General features: G+C 45.0%; 3 protein-coding genes across 5 annotated transcripts in view; 2 read left to right on the top strand and 1 right to left on the bottom strand.

The window, feature by feature from the left end:
• The window catches only part of LNX2 (ligand of numb-protein X 2), a 75,985-nt gene extending 66,805 nt beyond the window's left edge, over positions 1–9,180 (bottom strand). For 2 of the 3 annotated variants that reach the window (XM_077868291.1, XM_077868294.1), the window contains exon 1: positions 9,027–9,180. The gene's annotated coding sequence lies outside the window, so the exon portion shown is untranslated. The remainder of the gene's footprint in view (positions 1–9,026) is intronic. The other variant, XM_077868293.1, reaches the window with a different exon arrangement.
• Positions 6,048–10,350, top strand: LOC144296600 (uncharacterized). Its single transcript, XM_077869697.1, has 3 exons — positions 6,048–6,062; positions 8,708–9,584; positions 9,854–10,350. Exons 1-3 carry the CDS (start codon positions 6,048–6,050, stop codon positions 10,054–10,056), a joined length of 1,095 nt encoding a protein of 364 aa, XP_077725823.1. The 3' UTR covers positions 10,057–10,350.
• Positions 10,351–10,411: 61 nt separating this feature from the next.
• Positions 10,412–12,169, top strand: LOC144295789 (DNA-directed RNA polymerases I and III subunit RPAC2). Its single transcript, XM_077868296.1, has 2 exons — positions 10,412–10,638; positions 11,593–12,169. Exons 1-2 carry the CDS (start codon positions 10,613–10,615, stop codon positions 11,966–11,968), a joined length of 402 nt encoding a protein of 133 aa, XP_077724422.1. The 5' UTR covers positions 10,412–10,612; the 3' UTR covers positions 11,969–12,169.
• Positions 12,170–15,449: the final 3,280 nt, after the last annotated feature.

Genomic DNA, 15,449 nt, shown 5'->3' with positions numbered 1-15,449 from the left:
AATATCTGCAAATAATATACCTAATAAATGGTTAATAACCAGAACATATAAAGAATTTCTACTAATCAACAACAAAAATCAAACAGTCCAATTAAAAAGCGGGCTAAGGACTTGTACAGACATTTCTCCAAAGATGATCTACAAGTGGCCACCAAACCTAATGAGAAGATACTCAACATTACTAATCATCAGAGAAATGCAAATCAAAAGCACAATGAAGGGGATCCCTGGGTGGCTCAGAAGTTTGGCGCCTGCCTTTGGCCCAGGGCTTTGGCCCAGGGCACGATCCTGGAGTCCCCGGATTGAGTCCCGGATTGAGTCCCAGGATCGAGTCCCACATCGGGCTCCTGGCATGGAGCCTGCTTCTCCCTCCTCCTGTGTCTCTGCCTCTCTCTCTCTCTCTGTGTGTGTGTCTATCATGAATAAATAAATAAATAAATCTTAAAAAAAAAAAAAGCACAATGAATTAATACTCCATACCTCTTAGGATGGCTATAATCAAAAGCTACAATAAAAAAAAAAAAACCAGTAACAAATGTTGGTGAACATGTGGAGAAATTGGAACCCCTGTATACCACTGGTGAGACTGTAAAATGGTATAGCCTCAATGGAAAACAGTATAAGGTTCTAAAGAAATTAAAAATAGAGAGATACCTAGGTGGCTCAGCGATTGAACACCTGCCCCTGGCTCAGGGTGTGATCCTTGGTCTCGGGATCGAGTCCCACATCAGGCTCCCTGCCTGGAGCCTGCTTCTGCCTCTGCCTATGTCTCTGCCTTTCTCTCTCTGTGTCTTTCATGAATAAATAAAATCTTAAAAAAAAAAAAAGAAATTAAAAATAGAATAACCATATGATCCAGCAATACCACTTTTGGTATTTTAAAGAACTAGAATCCAAAAGAATTGAAAGAGTCTCAAAAAGATATTTGTACCCCCAATGCTCACTATACCACTATCCGTAACAGCCAAGAGGTAGGTGTAATCCAAATGCCCAACAGCAGATGAATGAATAAGTAAAATGTGGTATATATACATACAATGGAATATTATTAAGCCTTAAAAAGGAAGAAATCCTGTCACATACTAGAACATGGGTGAACCTTTAGGTCATTATACTAAGTGAAATAAATCAGTTACAAAAAGACAAATACTGTATGATTCTACTTATGCGAGGTATCTAAAGTAATCAAATCCATAGAAACCAGGCCCTAAGGGGAAGAGGAAACAGGAACTGTTGTTTAGCTGGTAAAGTTTTAGTTTTGCAAGATGAAAAAGTTCTGGACATCTGCTGTACAACAATGTGAATATACTTAACACTACTGAACTGTACACTTAAAAATGGTTAAGATGGTAAATTTTATATTTTTTTACCACAATAAAAAATGAAGCAGTATAAAATACTTTTGTTAAATTATTATTTTAAAAAATTATTATTATTTTGATAAGATTCCTTTTACTTTACCCATTGAAAATTTAGGGTCTGCAATGAGATATATAGTAAATGTAAAAATATAACCAGATTTCAAACACTTAATAAGAAAAAAGTCAAATGTCTTACTTTTAATACACTTTTAACATGTTAAATAAAATTTAATATTAAACCAAAAAACTATTGTTTTATTATTTAAGAATAACTACAGGGGAATGTAGGGTTAGTGAAGCTTTGTTTTAAAGATTTAAGACTGGAGCATATTTAGGCTGGTACAGATAAGCCAGCAGGGAGAAAGAGATTAAACACAGATGGGAGGAGTTAACTCTCTCCTGAGAGAGACTTTGAAGGATGGGATCTAGAGCACTGTGTGGAAAAGCTAGCCTTCCAAGGATCTGAAACTTACATACATAAGCAGGGAAAGGCAGGGACAGAAATCTGAGAAATCAAATCAGCTCACCAAGTGGCCGATTACTTGAACACTGTAGAAGTGGGGCTTGGACAAAAGGGTTTATCAATGCTAAGGGTCTGGAATAACCCAAAAGAGATGAAGAACAAAGTCCTTAGATAGGGCCAACAAGGCGTATGTGTTCTGGGCCTGCCTTCCTCCCAGGCCTCATCCCAGGCCTCTCTCTCACGCAGCTCTCTCCTCTGTCTCACTCACCCTCCTTCAAAGGGCCATCCACCTGACTGCTTCTTCTGAGGGGAGTTTATCTGTGTAACACCTACGCAGCTGGGTACCTGTTCAAAGACAACCTCCTCAGGGAAGGTTTCAGGGACACCGAGCTCCCCAAAGACTAGTTCCCCTCATTTTACCTCCAGACAATATCCTATACCAATGCTACCCAATAGAAATATGGTATGAGCCACACAGGTCATTTTTTGTTTTAAGATCTTATTTATTCATGAGAGATACATGGAGAGAGGCAGAGACACAGAGAGAGAAGCAGGCTCCCTCTGGGGAGCCTGATGCAGGATTCGATCCCAGGACCCGAGCCAAAGGCAGACGCTCAACACTGAACCACTCAGGCATCCCCCTACCCCACACAGGTCATTTTAAATGTTCTTGTAGGCACAATTTTAAAAAAAGAGAGAAAGAAGAAACAAATGAATATTTTTAATATTCTATTTAACCCAATATACCCAGAATTTATCATCTTATTTCAACATGTAAACAAATAGAAAAATTATTGAGATATTTCACCTTATGCTCATACTAAATCTTTAGAATCTGGTGTGTACTTCTGACTACAGTATTGGACAACATGGCCCTATTCTATTTCTCCAAAGCACTTTGTCACTACAGTGTGCACTATTCCTTGATGAATGTCTACCTCCCCTGAAATATATAAGCTCTATGAGGATACCCCAGTATTCTTAGCTCAGTGTCAGAGCACTCCGTAGGTGCTAAATAAACATAACTGACTGGAGGGGATGGTAAGGAGGGATTGTCTGAGACATAATTACCTGCACCGAGGGCCTGGTCTTTCACTGGTGTTACCAAAGCACCTCAGGGAGAGACAGTAGAGTTAATCAGAACAGGGACATTATCTGGCAGACACAGCACAAAAATAAGTTCAAGAGGCAGAGGTGCTAGTGAAAGCATATTCCAGGTGCCTAACAATGGCTTCCAAACTGGATGGGGAAGAAGACCTCCAGGCCAACAGATGTTAATGTAACAGGGAACAGGAGGTGGGGCACAATATAGAGATTGTCTTTATCAAGAGGAAGGGCACGGTAATATAAAGTGTCGGTGTGAGCGAGCTGGAAGGACAGGATAGAAAGCGTGGTCAGAGAACTGGATATATAAATTTAGGATTTCTGATGTGGAAAATTTGGAGGAACATTAAAATACAATAGAAGTGATGATCACTGGAGGTGAGCAAAGATACTAGCAGTGGAAGGCATCAGTCACCCTCCTACTCCTTGACTGAACGTCTTTTAAGATTTTAAGCTGTACAAAGGCAGGGACAATCTTTCATGGTCCATACAGCCCAGTGTTGATCACAGCAAGTATGCTTACATGAATACAACTGAAAGTAAAAGTTCAAAAATTAAAATCATGTGGGAGAAAAGTGGCAATGGTCACAATAATGAAGTAAGAGATAAGGGAAGGACTCCCATTTATTTGTTCAATGTTTATGTAGTTTGATTGAAGAGTATTAAGAATTCTGAATGATGCATTAATTTTTCAGATTGGTAGCTGAATTCTCACTTTGGGGGAGAGGGATGGGAGGGTAGAGGAAAGGGTATAAATATTTCCCAGACTTACTTTACTTTTATTTATAAAACAAAGGAATAGCCAACAGAGTCTTTAGCTTTTTTATAGCCAGGTACATCTTATTTTTGTGTGAGAAACAAGTCCTCATAACTTGGTTATAAACATTTTTTATAAAAATTTAGGGCAATTTGTTATTTAAAAGAACTCTGAGATTACTCTACTATAAAGAGAAAAAATTAAAACCTCATTTGTTTTACTTGTAGAAATGGTATACTCTTTAAGTAGATACATGATTTACAGTATATTTTTATAAAAAAACACATATATACTTGTGTGTATATTGTATAAAGTTTTACCTCCTTATTGCCTATTTCCTGCAATTTTTCTATTTCTCATTTCTCTTATTCAGTCCAATTTTGAGAAAAAAATAATTTTCCCCCCAAATAACTCTGGGATTCCACTGAGGGATTCTGATTGTCAGAAGTAATAGTCCTAATCCCTCAAGGCTGGAAAGATAAAGGTGTAAGCTATGCTTAAACTCTCTCTACCCACAAGACTTTTTTATCTTTTCAGCTTTCCTAATCAAGCAAGATTTCCAAAGTTTTGCTAATAATCAAGAAAAGACAAAGTTATGACATAGCTATTGTCTGTTCAACTCTGAACAAAGCAATAACCCTACTTAAGTCTGTTCCTACCACCCCTCACAACTGTCAGCGGAAAATGTGAAAAAAGGAGGGAATCATGTAAATAATTACAGCAGTAGGTACGACGATGACTGAATTGGAAGAACCATTAAGTTTTATTATAGTTGCTCTATCTTCCTGTGGGTTCAAAAAGCGCTTGAAGCTTCCTTGCTGGCTCAATTCTCTCTCTTATTTTCCCTGACCAACAATTGTTTCAAAGAGTTAGAGAAATCTGTGAGCCAAGAGATCCAAACCAACGGAGCCATTTCATTCATTCGTGCATACATTACTATTTATGATTCTAAGCACTTGGGAACTATCCAGTGAGCAAAACTGATATGAACCCCCCCTGCTCATCGGAAGTATACATTCTAAAGAACAGATCCTATGACACCTGCCTCTTTAAAAGCATACTAATCAGATGACAATTTATTATTAAGATGTGTATGAGCACTTGCTTTAAAATTTTCATTAGACTAACATACAAAATAGCCATTTCTTTTAACTCTAACCAACCAAAAAAATTTACATAATCACAGATTTTTCTACTGTTTTGTACTCACTGAGGAAGAGACATAGGAGAGGAAAACCGAAAATCTCCCAGGCCCCATAACAGGGTCAAGGGAGGCCTGGCCAAGCCTTCTGCAGCCATAATTCAATATGCAAGATGTGTATATACACATGTATATATGTACATAAACCCTGCATGTCAAAATATATGTGTATGTATATATACATAAATATCACACATACATACATACATACATCTTTGATTCAACCAACATTGCTTCCTGGGTGGAACCTTTGAAACAAGACCTTTTGACTATTCTACCTTCAAAAGGTCTTCTAAAGACCTTGTTAGATTCTGATATAGGAAGGTGGGTCTGGAGTGAACTTTAACCCCGTAAGCTTGGAAAAGTTAAATGACACTGGATATTAAAAAATAATTTTGGGAGCAGTCAGAGAGGAAAGAAAGAGGGGGAGATGGGCACAGAGCCAATCAGATTATATGAGCCTAGAGTTCCCCTGTCATGGTGGCCAAAATGCATTTTAGGGATAGAGGTGCTTCATATTCAACATCAACATTCCTGACACTGCTATAATATAAATCTCTCTTCTTCCTCCCCATTTCTCAAATCTTCCAAAAAGCTAACCACATTCACAAAGGCATTATGTGAACTCCTAGCTCCTGCCCAGCACATCATGTCTTCATCAAAGACATCTTAACCATTCATTGGCAGTTCATCAGATTGGTCCAAAACTAATTACCTGGGCAGCCCAGGTGGCTCAGTGGTTTAGCACCACCTTCAGTCCAGGGCCTGATCCTGGAGACCCGGGATCGAGTCCCACGTCAGGCTCCCTGCATGGAGCCTGCTTCTCCCTCTGCCTGTCTCTGCCTCTCTCTCTCTCTCTCTCTCTCTCTCTGTGTCTCTAATGAATAAATAAGTAAAATCTTTAAAAACAAAAACAAAACTAATTATCTTCTCTTCCTCTTCTAACTTTAGTTGCTTTTAATGGCTCCTTTTCGTATCTTCCAACATTCTACTAGCTCATTAATATCATCATTACTAAGAGAACAACTAATATTTACTGAGCACTTGTAACATGCTAGGTACTCTACCAAAGGGCATTTTATACGTAATTTCATTTGATCTTCAAACCCTACTAGACAGGTACTATGATTATTCCCAAATATTAGGAAACCAAAGCTCAGGATGGTAATTCTACAGGTAAGCAATGGACCTCAACTTTTGTGCTAACTCTACAGCCAATTTAATCAGTACTGTCCAATGCTTCATGTCAAAAAACCTAGGAATCATCCTGCTCTCATTAATCATATCTAGTCACTTACCTAGTCCAACCAAATATACCTCCTCAATGCCACAACAACTCTACCTCCACTGCCTTCACTCAGAATAACAACTAGCACCTATCAAGTCCTCACTATATGCCACACACTATTGTTTTATTTTATTTTTTTAAGATTTATATATTTGAGAAAGAAAGAGTAGAGGAACTAGTTGGGAGAGGCGCAGAAGAAGAGAATCCTCAAGCAGACTCCCCACTGAGCACAGAACCTGACTCAGGGCTCCATCTCAGGGCTCCAGAATTAGGACCTGAGTGGAAACCGAGAGTCCGATGCTTAACCAACTTAGCCAGCCAGGCGCCCCATGACATTCTATTTAAAATTAGCATATTTAGGGGCTTAATACACATATTTTTTTTTACTTTTATCCCCCAAACCCTATAAAATGAAAAACACAAGAGAAAGATTACATAGCTGAGTGAAAGAACCAGATTCAAACCCAGACAATGTGAATTGAGAATCCCTAAGCACTTAACCTCTACAATATAACAGCTTTCATTCTGTCTCTCATCTGGACCACCACCATTCTCCACTGCAGATTATCTTTCTGGAAAGCAAATGTTATCATGATGTTCTCTTATTTAACTTAAATTAAAAAAAAAAAGATTTATTTGAGACAGAACGCAAACTCGCACAGAGGGGAAGGGCAGAGGGAGAGAAAAAAATCTTAAGCAGACTCAGCGGGCGGGGTACAGGACAGGATCCCACAACCTTGAGATCAATAACCTGAGCTGAAACCAAGAATCTAACTCTTAACCGACTGAGCCACTCAAGTGCCCCATGACATTCTATTTAAAACTAGCAGTTGAGGGCACCTGAGTGGCTAAGTCAGTTGAGCATCCAGCTCTTGATTTTGGCTCAAGTCATGATGGGGGGGGGGGGGGGAGGTTGGGTCGTGGTTTCTAACCTGGTGCAGGCCTCCCTGCTCTGTTCCGAGTCAGCTTGGGATTCTCTCTCCGTCTCCTGCCCCCCACTCACTCTCTCTAAAATAAATAAATAAAATCTTCTAAAAATATAAAAATAGAATTAACAGCTTTGTATCACTAAGTAGATAAAGTCCAATTTTCTTAATTTGGCACACAAAATCCTTCATTTTTCTGTTCACGTCAGTTCAACAAGTATTTGAGCGCCTAATGTAACCAAAGCAAAGTGCTAAGTACTCTGAAATACATAATACACCAACCCCTGACTACTACTCCAACCCCAAACAACTGTGCCCCTCAGCAGGAGTAATTCCATGTAGATCTCAAAATGCAACACCTTACATGTCAATGTTAGTCCCTTTGCCTAGAATGTACAGGGCAAAATTCCACAGCAGTTTGGAGATTAGGTTTTCCTTAGCAAACCCCAGGCAGAAATGCTCCCTTTTAAGTCCCCACAGCACTTTGCTCAAATTAACTTTCAGGTACCTAAGGGAACAGGTATGGATCAGCTTCTAAATAAGACTATGATCATCACCTTTGGGGAAAGAACTAACCCTTGCCATCAATGTCTGGCATGCAGCAGGGAGTAGGCACTCTATTGCATGCTGAATAAATAAATAATGAAAATTTTCTAACTTGATGAGAAGAGAGAAACAAGATGCAGGATTAGGAACGTTAGCACACAAGTGGGCCAAATTAAAAGTAGTGTTCTTGTACTTTGGTTCTGATTTGGCCTACATTTTACACCTCTGGGAAAACTCCCATGTGGGCCTTGGACAAGCTAAAAAGGCAAAACTTTGTTTTTCACGGCTCAACAAAGCTTCGACAGGCCAAAAAGGATACTAGATTAAACAAAGTCCATTTGCTACAAGGTTGTGGAGATGGGCATCAAATCTATCAAGGAAAATAAAATTTATCTAAGAGATCGCACTTCATCAGCAATGCGTCACACTACATGCAAGGAAAAAAAAAAATCTGTCCTGGGAGGAAGGCCAATTGACAAATAAATACTACTACTGCTGCAAGAACGCGAAATTCTGAAAGTGAAGGCAGTTGCGATAAACCTGAGCTCACAACTGGTTCCTCCTGCCGCGGCTGTACACTCAACTTCGTTTCTGGTTTCTGCGATTTAAACAGAAACATCTACACAGTTAAGCTCAAGCCTGAGCGTGCTGTAGCTCCTGGCAGATAAGAACGTCTTGATTCCTGACCTTCACTGCAAACTGAAATTTCAGGAGAAACCCCCACCTGTGCCAAAAGTCCTTCGTCTGAAACATACGGCATAGAGCTTTGACAGCGAGGGAGGTCTTTCCCGAATGGTGCTTTGTGTGCAACTGCCTCCACCTGGAGATCCGTATTTTGAAACTACCCCCTTGCAGAGGTGAGATCTCCCTCCCTCCCGCCCCTCCAGCCTCGAGGGAAAGGTGAGAATTCGGGGGCAACAGGCTGGGACCGTGGGTCTCTCCCTATTCCTTCCCTGGAGCACAAGACCCGACGTGAGGCAGCTAGTGCCACTCTCATTACAACACACACACACACACACACACACAAAATAAACTCACCCCCACCTCTCCCCTCCTGGAAGAAGCAAGCGGCGCGCAGAGCCGCAGCCCCGTGGCCGGAACCACCAAATGGGAACAGCCGGGGGTGGGGGCCTCGCGCCTCCCCGGGCACCCGGCGCAGGACGGCGCGTCCCTCCCTCGCTCCCCCGACCGGCGCGCCCAGCCCCACCGCGGGCGCGGGTCCACGTCCCCCACAGCGCGGCGAGCGGGGCGCAGAGCCGCGGGGTCGCCGCCTCCCCGGGCGCGGCTCTGCCCCCACAGCCCGCCGACGCCCGCACCTGAGGCGGCCGCCCGGCACCCGGGCAGGGCGCGGGGCCAGGCGGCCGGGGCAAAGTTACTCACTGGGAAAGCGCGGCCGCCCGGGGCGCGCACCGGCTCCCGGCGCCGCAGCCAAGCGCCAGCTCCGCTCTCCGCGGCCCGCCGGCCTCCGCTCCGCCGGGAACCGCCGCCGCCGCCGCCGCCACCGCGGATTTCCTGGCAAGAAGCAAACTCTGGCCAAGACTTCACTTCTCAACCGCCCCTGCTGCCTTCCCGGGGGCGAGCGCCAGGGCCCAGCAGCCCAACCCGACAAGCAGCTGGGCCAACCGGCTGCGGCGCAGGGCGGGCAGGGGCGGGCCAGAGCGCGGCTCCGCCTATGGAAGCGCGCGGGGGGCGGGCCAGGCCGGGGCCGTCACTCCCGGGTTAGAGTGAGCCCACTCCGCCCCTGGCCGCCCGCCCTCCCCCACTCGGTCTCGGCTGCCCCCGCCCGCCTGATCCCCCCGCTGGAGACACGCTCGGAAAGTGCATCCGCGCTCACCGCCGACCGCCGCGAGCAGAGTGGAACAGCTGGGGAGGCAGTGACCATCTGGGGGAACCGGGGTGTGGGTACGAGCACAGGTGGCGAGGAAAGCAGGAATATAGGTGTGCTGGGGTGAGAGGACTCTGGGGCAAGGTGCGAGGGACCGGGACTGACCGGGCTGAGAAGGGCGACGGGGGTAGGAGGTGGAGGAAGGGAGGAGGGGGGACGGAGGGAAAAGGGCGGGGAGCGGGTGCGGGTGGCGAAAGGTTGCCGAGGCGCGGGCAGGGGCACCTGGGAACAAAGGTGAGAGGGAGGTTCCGCAGGTGAGGTTTGAACCGAAAGGGGAAAAGGAAAAGGAAATCCGGAGCAAGAGAGGGTGTACGTATTCCAGGTGCAGAGAAGACCCTGAGGGAAAGCACGGGGGAGCGAGGGGGAGAAGAGCAGTTTCCTTCCAAACTCTCGCTCCTCCCCCTAAAGATAGAAACGAAGGCTTTTTTGGACCCGTTTGAGGTGTGCGGCTGCAAGATCCCGGATGACACACACACAACCTTCAACTCATCCTCGTCTGTCGTGAAATTCATCAAGGTGTACTGATCACCTGTAGTTTGCACCTGTCATCCCCCCGAACACCACCCCCCCCACCCCCGTCAGGCTTGGGGTCCCGCCAGGGAGTGACACCCTGCCCCACGGGTCAAGCAGCAAGTCTGAAAGAGGCCCCATTCCGCCCTAAGAAGGACGGTGGCTTGGGGCGGCAGGTAAGGCCCCGCCCCCTCCGCCAACACCTGGCCGAAGGTGCGCCCACAGGCGGGTCTCGCCCTCGAGGTGGGACGGGAGGGCGGCCCCCCTGTCCCCGCTAGGGCAGCGGGCGGACTGGCCCCTGGAGCTCCAGGTGAGCCGGCCGGGCCTCGCAGCCGCCCTCCCCGCGCGGGGAGCTGGGCCTGTGGGCGGGGCCTGCGGGCGGAACGTACACGCCCCGCCCAGCGGCTGGGCCTCGCCGCGCCGCGCCGCTGCGGCTCCTCCTCCCTCCTTCCGTCCCCGGCTCCTTCCGTCCGTCGTTCCTTCCTTCCTGCTCCGCCCGCGTGCCTCGCGCTATGGCTTAGCGCCTCCGCTCTGCCCGCACCACCTGAGGATCCCGGAAGCCGTCCCCGCGATGGAAGAGGACCAGGAGCTGGAGAGGTAACGGCCGAGGAGGCGGGTGGGCGGAGCGGGCCGCGCCCTGCGCCGGGAGCGGGGAGCCGAGGGGCGTCCGCCTGCGGGGCCGGGGCGGCAGCGGGGGCAGCGGGGGCAGCGGGGGCCCGGCCGGGAGGACGCGGGAGGAGAGGGAGGTGGAGAGGGAGGGGGGCGCCTGAGCCGGGAGAGGGCCCCTGCTGGGAAGGGAGGGGAGGACGCACGGACGTGTCTGATAGAGGCGCCCCGTACAATTAGACGGCCCGGAGGGAGCGCAAGTTACGAGGCCGGAGTTAAGTCCCCACACCGCCCACCCCGGGGAGAACAGCAGGACTAAGTAAAACTAACGGAAGGCCGCGCCCGGGCCAGTGTTCGCCGAGTGCTCGTGTTGGGGCGTCCAGCCAGGCCTAAGCCCCTGTGACTGCGGCCCAACTTAGAGCTCTGTGTAGGCAGCTAATGAAGCGCTCCTGGGTGCCCTCAGCCCTCGTCTCCCTCCTGCTTGATTGACACTTCTCAGAACTTCCTCTCTAGTTTATCTCCTGCAGATGGAAACCATAGTGGGGCCTGCACGGTGATAATCTGCAGTCTCTATTTTTGAAAAGATGTGTTTTTGTGTGCCTTTAAATACCCTTTCATTCTCCAGCAGAGCCCACCCTACTCTAATCCTGTTCCTTTCTTGTGACTCTACCGAGAGAAAATTCTAGCTTTAAATATTTAACATTTACGTTTGTGCCCTCGTGGCCATGTGGACGGTGTCAAATGGGGTAGGGAGAAACTGGAGGCAATAATTAAGTATTTATTGATAGAATATGTGGAGGCAGGAAAATGAGGGGTTAATACAAAATAGTTGAGTGTAATTGGAGTGCAGTAATGTGTTGCGATTGTGATATAGTAAATGAAAAAAAAGCTAGTTACCAAACCATATTCAGTATGATCTCATTTTTATAAAAAATATGTGTGTAGAAAAATATCTGGATTGAAGACCTCAATGGCTGAAGGCGAGAGGAAGACAGCCCTGGAAATGGTCCAGGCAGCTGGAACAGATAGACACTGTGTGACATTTGTATTGCACGAAGAGGACCATACCCTAGGAAATTCTCTTCGTTACATGATCATGAAGAACCCGGAAGTGGAATTTTGTGGTTACACTACAACCCATCCTTCAGAGAGCAAAATTAATTTGCGCATTCAGACTCGAGGTGCTCTTCCAGCTGTTGAGCCATTTCAGAGAGGCTTGAATGAGCTCATGAATGTCTGCCAACATGTGCTTGACAAGTTTGAGGCCAGCATAAAGGAATATAAGGATCAAAAAGCAAGCAGAAATGAATCCACATTCTAGTCCCTTATGCACTATACGGGGAGGACTATCCTCTAGGATATTCTCTTCGTGATCTTGCAAAACCAGAAGTAGAAGTTTGTGATTACAACTCCATCTGCCCTTCACAAAGGCGTGCTTCTAGCTATTACCCATTACAGCTGCTGGAATCCCTGCAAGAACCTTTGTACTCATCTAATAAATTCCCTCTTTTATTTAAACTAATTTGAGTGGTTTCTGTTGCTTCATCTGGTAGATTGACTGTTTTAGGGGGTTTTTTGGTTTGTTTTTTTTTTCTTTTAATTGAGCCAACAGTGAACGTAAGGAAGCTAGGAGAATATTAGAGACCTAGACAAAGACTTTGATCAAGAGAATTCAAAAGAATGTGCACTTGTGGCTATGATTGGGGAAGAAGGAGAGATGCAATAGAGCGTGAGCACAGACTGTGGTGGGTTTAAAAAAGAAAGGTGGAAGTGGGAGGAGGATTTAGCTTCTTGCTAGATATTTTTTAGTAATTCATGAGAGAATTTGCATCTTTTACTATGACTGCTGGGTTCAAGCGTGGGGAATAATTTGAAAGAATTGTGAGAATTTTGGATTCACAGGAGAGTTAGGATCTAGTTCTACCTTTGTGGTTGCATACATAGGATGGATGCCAGTTTACTGCTTTAATTTCAGGACACTAATAAAATATTTTGTTAGAAATGACCTGAGTAGGTCGAGAGTTTATACTGTAAAAGAAGAAAACTGGGATGATCAGGGAACATCTTCAGTCCTTAGGTGCGTATCTAAGTATATAGCCCAGGGTTACAATAAGGATGAAGAGAAAAATTTCCAAGTTGGGAAAGTGATTTTTTTTTTTTTTTTTTTACCTTAAAATACTAGTGAACCTCTTCAAGGTGTCCTGTTAATCTCATCAGCCTTGTCTGCTAGCTGTCCTACATCAACTGTCTCTTAATTCACCCTAAATCTCGTTAACCTTTGACCTGAGCACCTCACTCCCAGCACTCTGTGCTTTGGGGTCTTTGTTTTTGCTGTACATATTCTTGGAACACCCTTACTCTTCTACACTCTAGGGTAGGTGAGAACTTAGAGGTCAAGACTCCCACCCTGGTTTGGGGACTTGCCTGTACTTTCATTTTACTCCTGTGTTTCATGGTCTTGGATTTACTATGCTGTTGTTAGTGCTTATGTTGTCTACCCACTATACTGACTTGCAGCCCGATGCCTGATGGGTAGTAGGCAATTAGAAAATACTGGCTAAATCCATGTTGGTAGTTATGGCACGTAGCCTTTTATTCACTCCAATCAGACCTCTTTCTACTATTCTGCCATAGAAACTACATTTCCTATACTCAGTCAACATGTTTGGATAAATATATTTCTGTATTTATGGAGCACCTGGTACATACCAGGCCCTGGATAGAACACTATTGGATGAGACATGGGTCTTGTTCTCATAGAACATACATTATAATAGGATTGAAATTATTTTTTTAAAGTTGTAATTCTTTGAAAACATAGGAAGGATCAAGAAAGAAAACATGAGAGGGGAATTGCTTTTGGTATGAAAGTCAGGGAGGTTCATCCAGAGATTACAGGAAGAGAAGGAGCTAACAGCCCAACGGAGAGGAAGTATTCTGGCAGGATAGCTTTGTAAAGGTCCTGAAGCTGAAAACCTGTGGTCTGAGAAATTAAAGATATTGAAAATTTGCTTATATGCAGCATGGTAAGCAAGGAAGAGAAGGGCCTAGGCTATGGATATGGTGGGAAGAAGAGTTGGGGTGGTAAGGGTTTGGATTTTAAGTACAATGGGAATGACATCTGAATACTCTTGATGACAGTGTGGAGGGATGAATTATCGAGAGGAACTGTGTCATTGGCCTAGAAGGGCAACAAGCTAGTGATGGACAAAAGGGTTGATTTGAAATATATTTTAGAACTGAATTGGTACAGGGGCAGCCCGGGTGGCTCAGCGGTTTAGTGCCACCTTCAGCCCAGGGCGTCTTCCTGGACACCCGGGGTCGAGTCCCACGTCGGGCTCCCTGCATGGAGCCTGCTTCTCCCTCTGCCTGTGTCTCTGCCTCTCTCTCTCCTCTCTGTGTATTCTCATGAATAAATAAATAAAATCTTTAAAAAAAAAAAAACCGAATTGGTACAGAATTGGTAGTCCTCAGATACTGGTGGTGGAAGGTGAGGAAACAGGACTTCAACTTCGGTTTGGGGCCAAATGGGAGGCTTACGGGGAAAAATAGGTTGGAAAGTGGAAAAGGTAACGAATCAAAAGTTCCATTTTGACTGTGGTAGATGGTGAATATGTGAGTTGGAGGCCATGAAAAACATCTAAGCTGGAGAGAAACTTTGTGAGTTCTTGTCATAAAGATGATATAAATCCATTAAAACGAGTATGGTCAAAGAAGTAGGCCCAAAACCAAGCCCTGAAGAAGCTCGGCATTAAAGATTGGGTACAAAAGTAGCAACCCGTGAGGTGTAGAAAGTGGTGTTTTGGAAGCCAGTGCTTTCAGAGAGGGAAAAATGTTGAAAGAGACACACGAGGACAGAAAAGTATTGATTGGCATTAACAAGGAGATTGTCGAGCTCCGGGCATGTTAGTTTAGTGCCCAAGAAGGCTAAACATCAGCACTCATTGTATAGAAAAAGGCTTAGTTTGGGTTTTCTAATCAAAAAAATATACTGTCCAGCACTGGAGGGCTAAATGTCAGTGGGAGCAGGGATGAGGGGGGTCAAAGTCCTAGTACTAGGCTAGGAAGTGTTCTAAAATGATTTTAAAGAGATTCTGGAAAGCTGGAAAGCCAGTGTCATTGCAAGGAAATTAGCACTTGAAGATATAAGGAAAGCCTAAAGGGATAGGTAGGAAAGGATCAAAAATGGCTTTGCCTCATCTATAATTTTGCCTCTGAGTATTCCTGTGGGGAGGGTAAACAGGATTATATAAATGAGGTTGAATACCTCTGAACCAAGACCTTCAGGAGATGAAAGAGAAGCTTAATTAGTGGACATAGAGGCGTAGGATAATGATAGTAAACCAAAGTAATTAATAATAGCAGTACATGTGGGAAATGCACCCATTGGTGACCACCACCACAGCTCATTGCTTCATTGCTCTTAAGAGAATTTATCATCACTGGTAATTGACTTGCTGCCTTGAATCTCTTAGGGTGGCTATAAACTCACAGGTTCATACAAAACACCTTCAGAAGGCAGATGAGAAGGGAAAAACCGAGCAGGACAGTCAGGATAACCAAGAGTCATGTATAAGTGGGAGGAAACCGTACATGAAGTCTGTGGAACCTGAAGTTTGAACTGGTCTGTAAAAGGATGAGGGAGATAAATAGGAGTCAAATGCATTTATATAAACTGTGAAGAAATAACTTGATCAGTACCTCTGATTTGCTCTCTAATAGCTTTTCACTCTAAATAAACTAATATTAATTATTTAAAATTAGACATCTTGTTCAGCTATAAAGTACGAGACCTTTTAAAG

This window comes from Canis aureus, chromosome 24, assembly GCF_053574225.1.
Source record: "Canis aureus isolate CA01 chromosome 24, VMU_Caureus_v.1.0, whole genome shotgun sequence".
In the NCBI taxonomy this organism is placed as follows: domain Eukaryota; kingdom Metazoa; phylum Chordata; class Mammalia; order Carnivora; family Canidae; genus Canis; species Canis aureus.
Note: the sequence above shows the minus strand (reverse complement) of the source record. Positions and strands in the feature narration are given on the sequence as shown.

What these genes read in the sequence shown, in the direction of transcription:
- LOC144296600 (XM_077869697.1), top strand. An exon ending in CGAGGAAAGCAGGAATATAG is followed by an intron (nt 9,585 to 9,853) that starts GTGTGCTGGGGT and finishes TACGTATTCCAG; the next exon opens with GTGCAGAGAAGACCCTGAGG.
- LOC144295789 (XM_077868296.1), top strand. Translation starts at nt 10,613, where the DNA reads ATGGAAGAGGACCAGGAGCTGGAGAG. An exon ending in GAGGACCAGGAGCTGGAGAG is followed by an intron (nt 10,639 to 11,592) that starts GTAACGGCCGAG and finishes ATATGTGTGTAG; the next exon opens with AAAAATATCTGGATTGAAGA.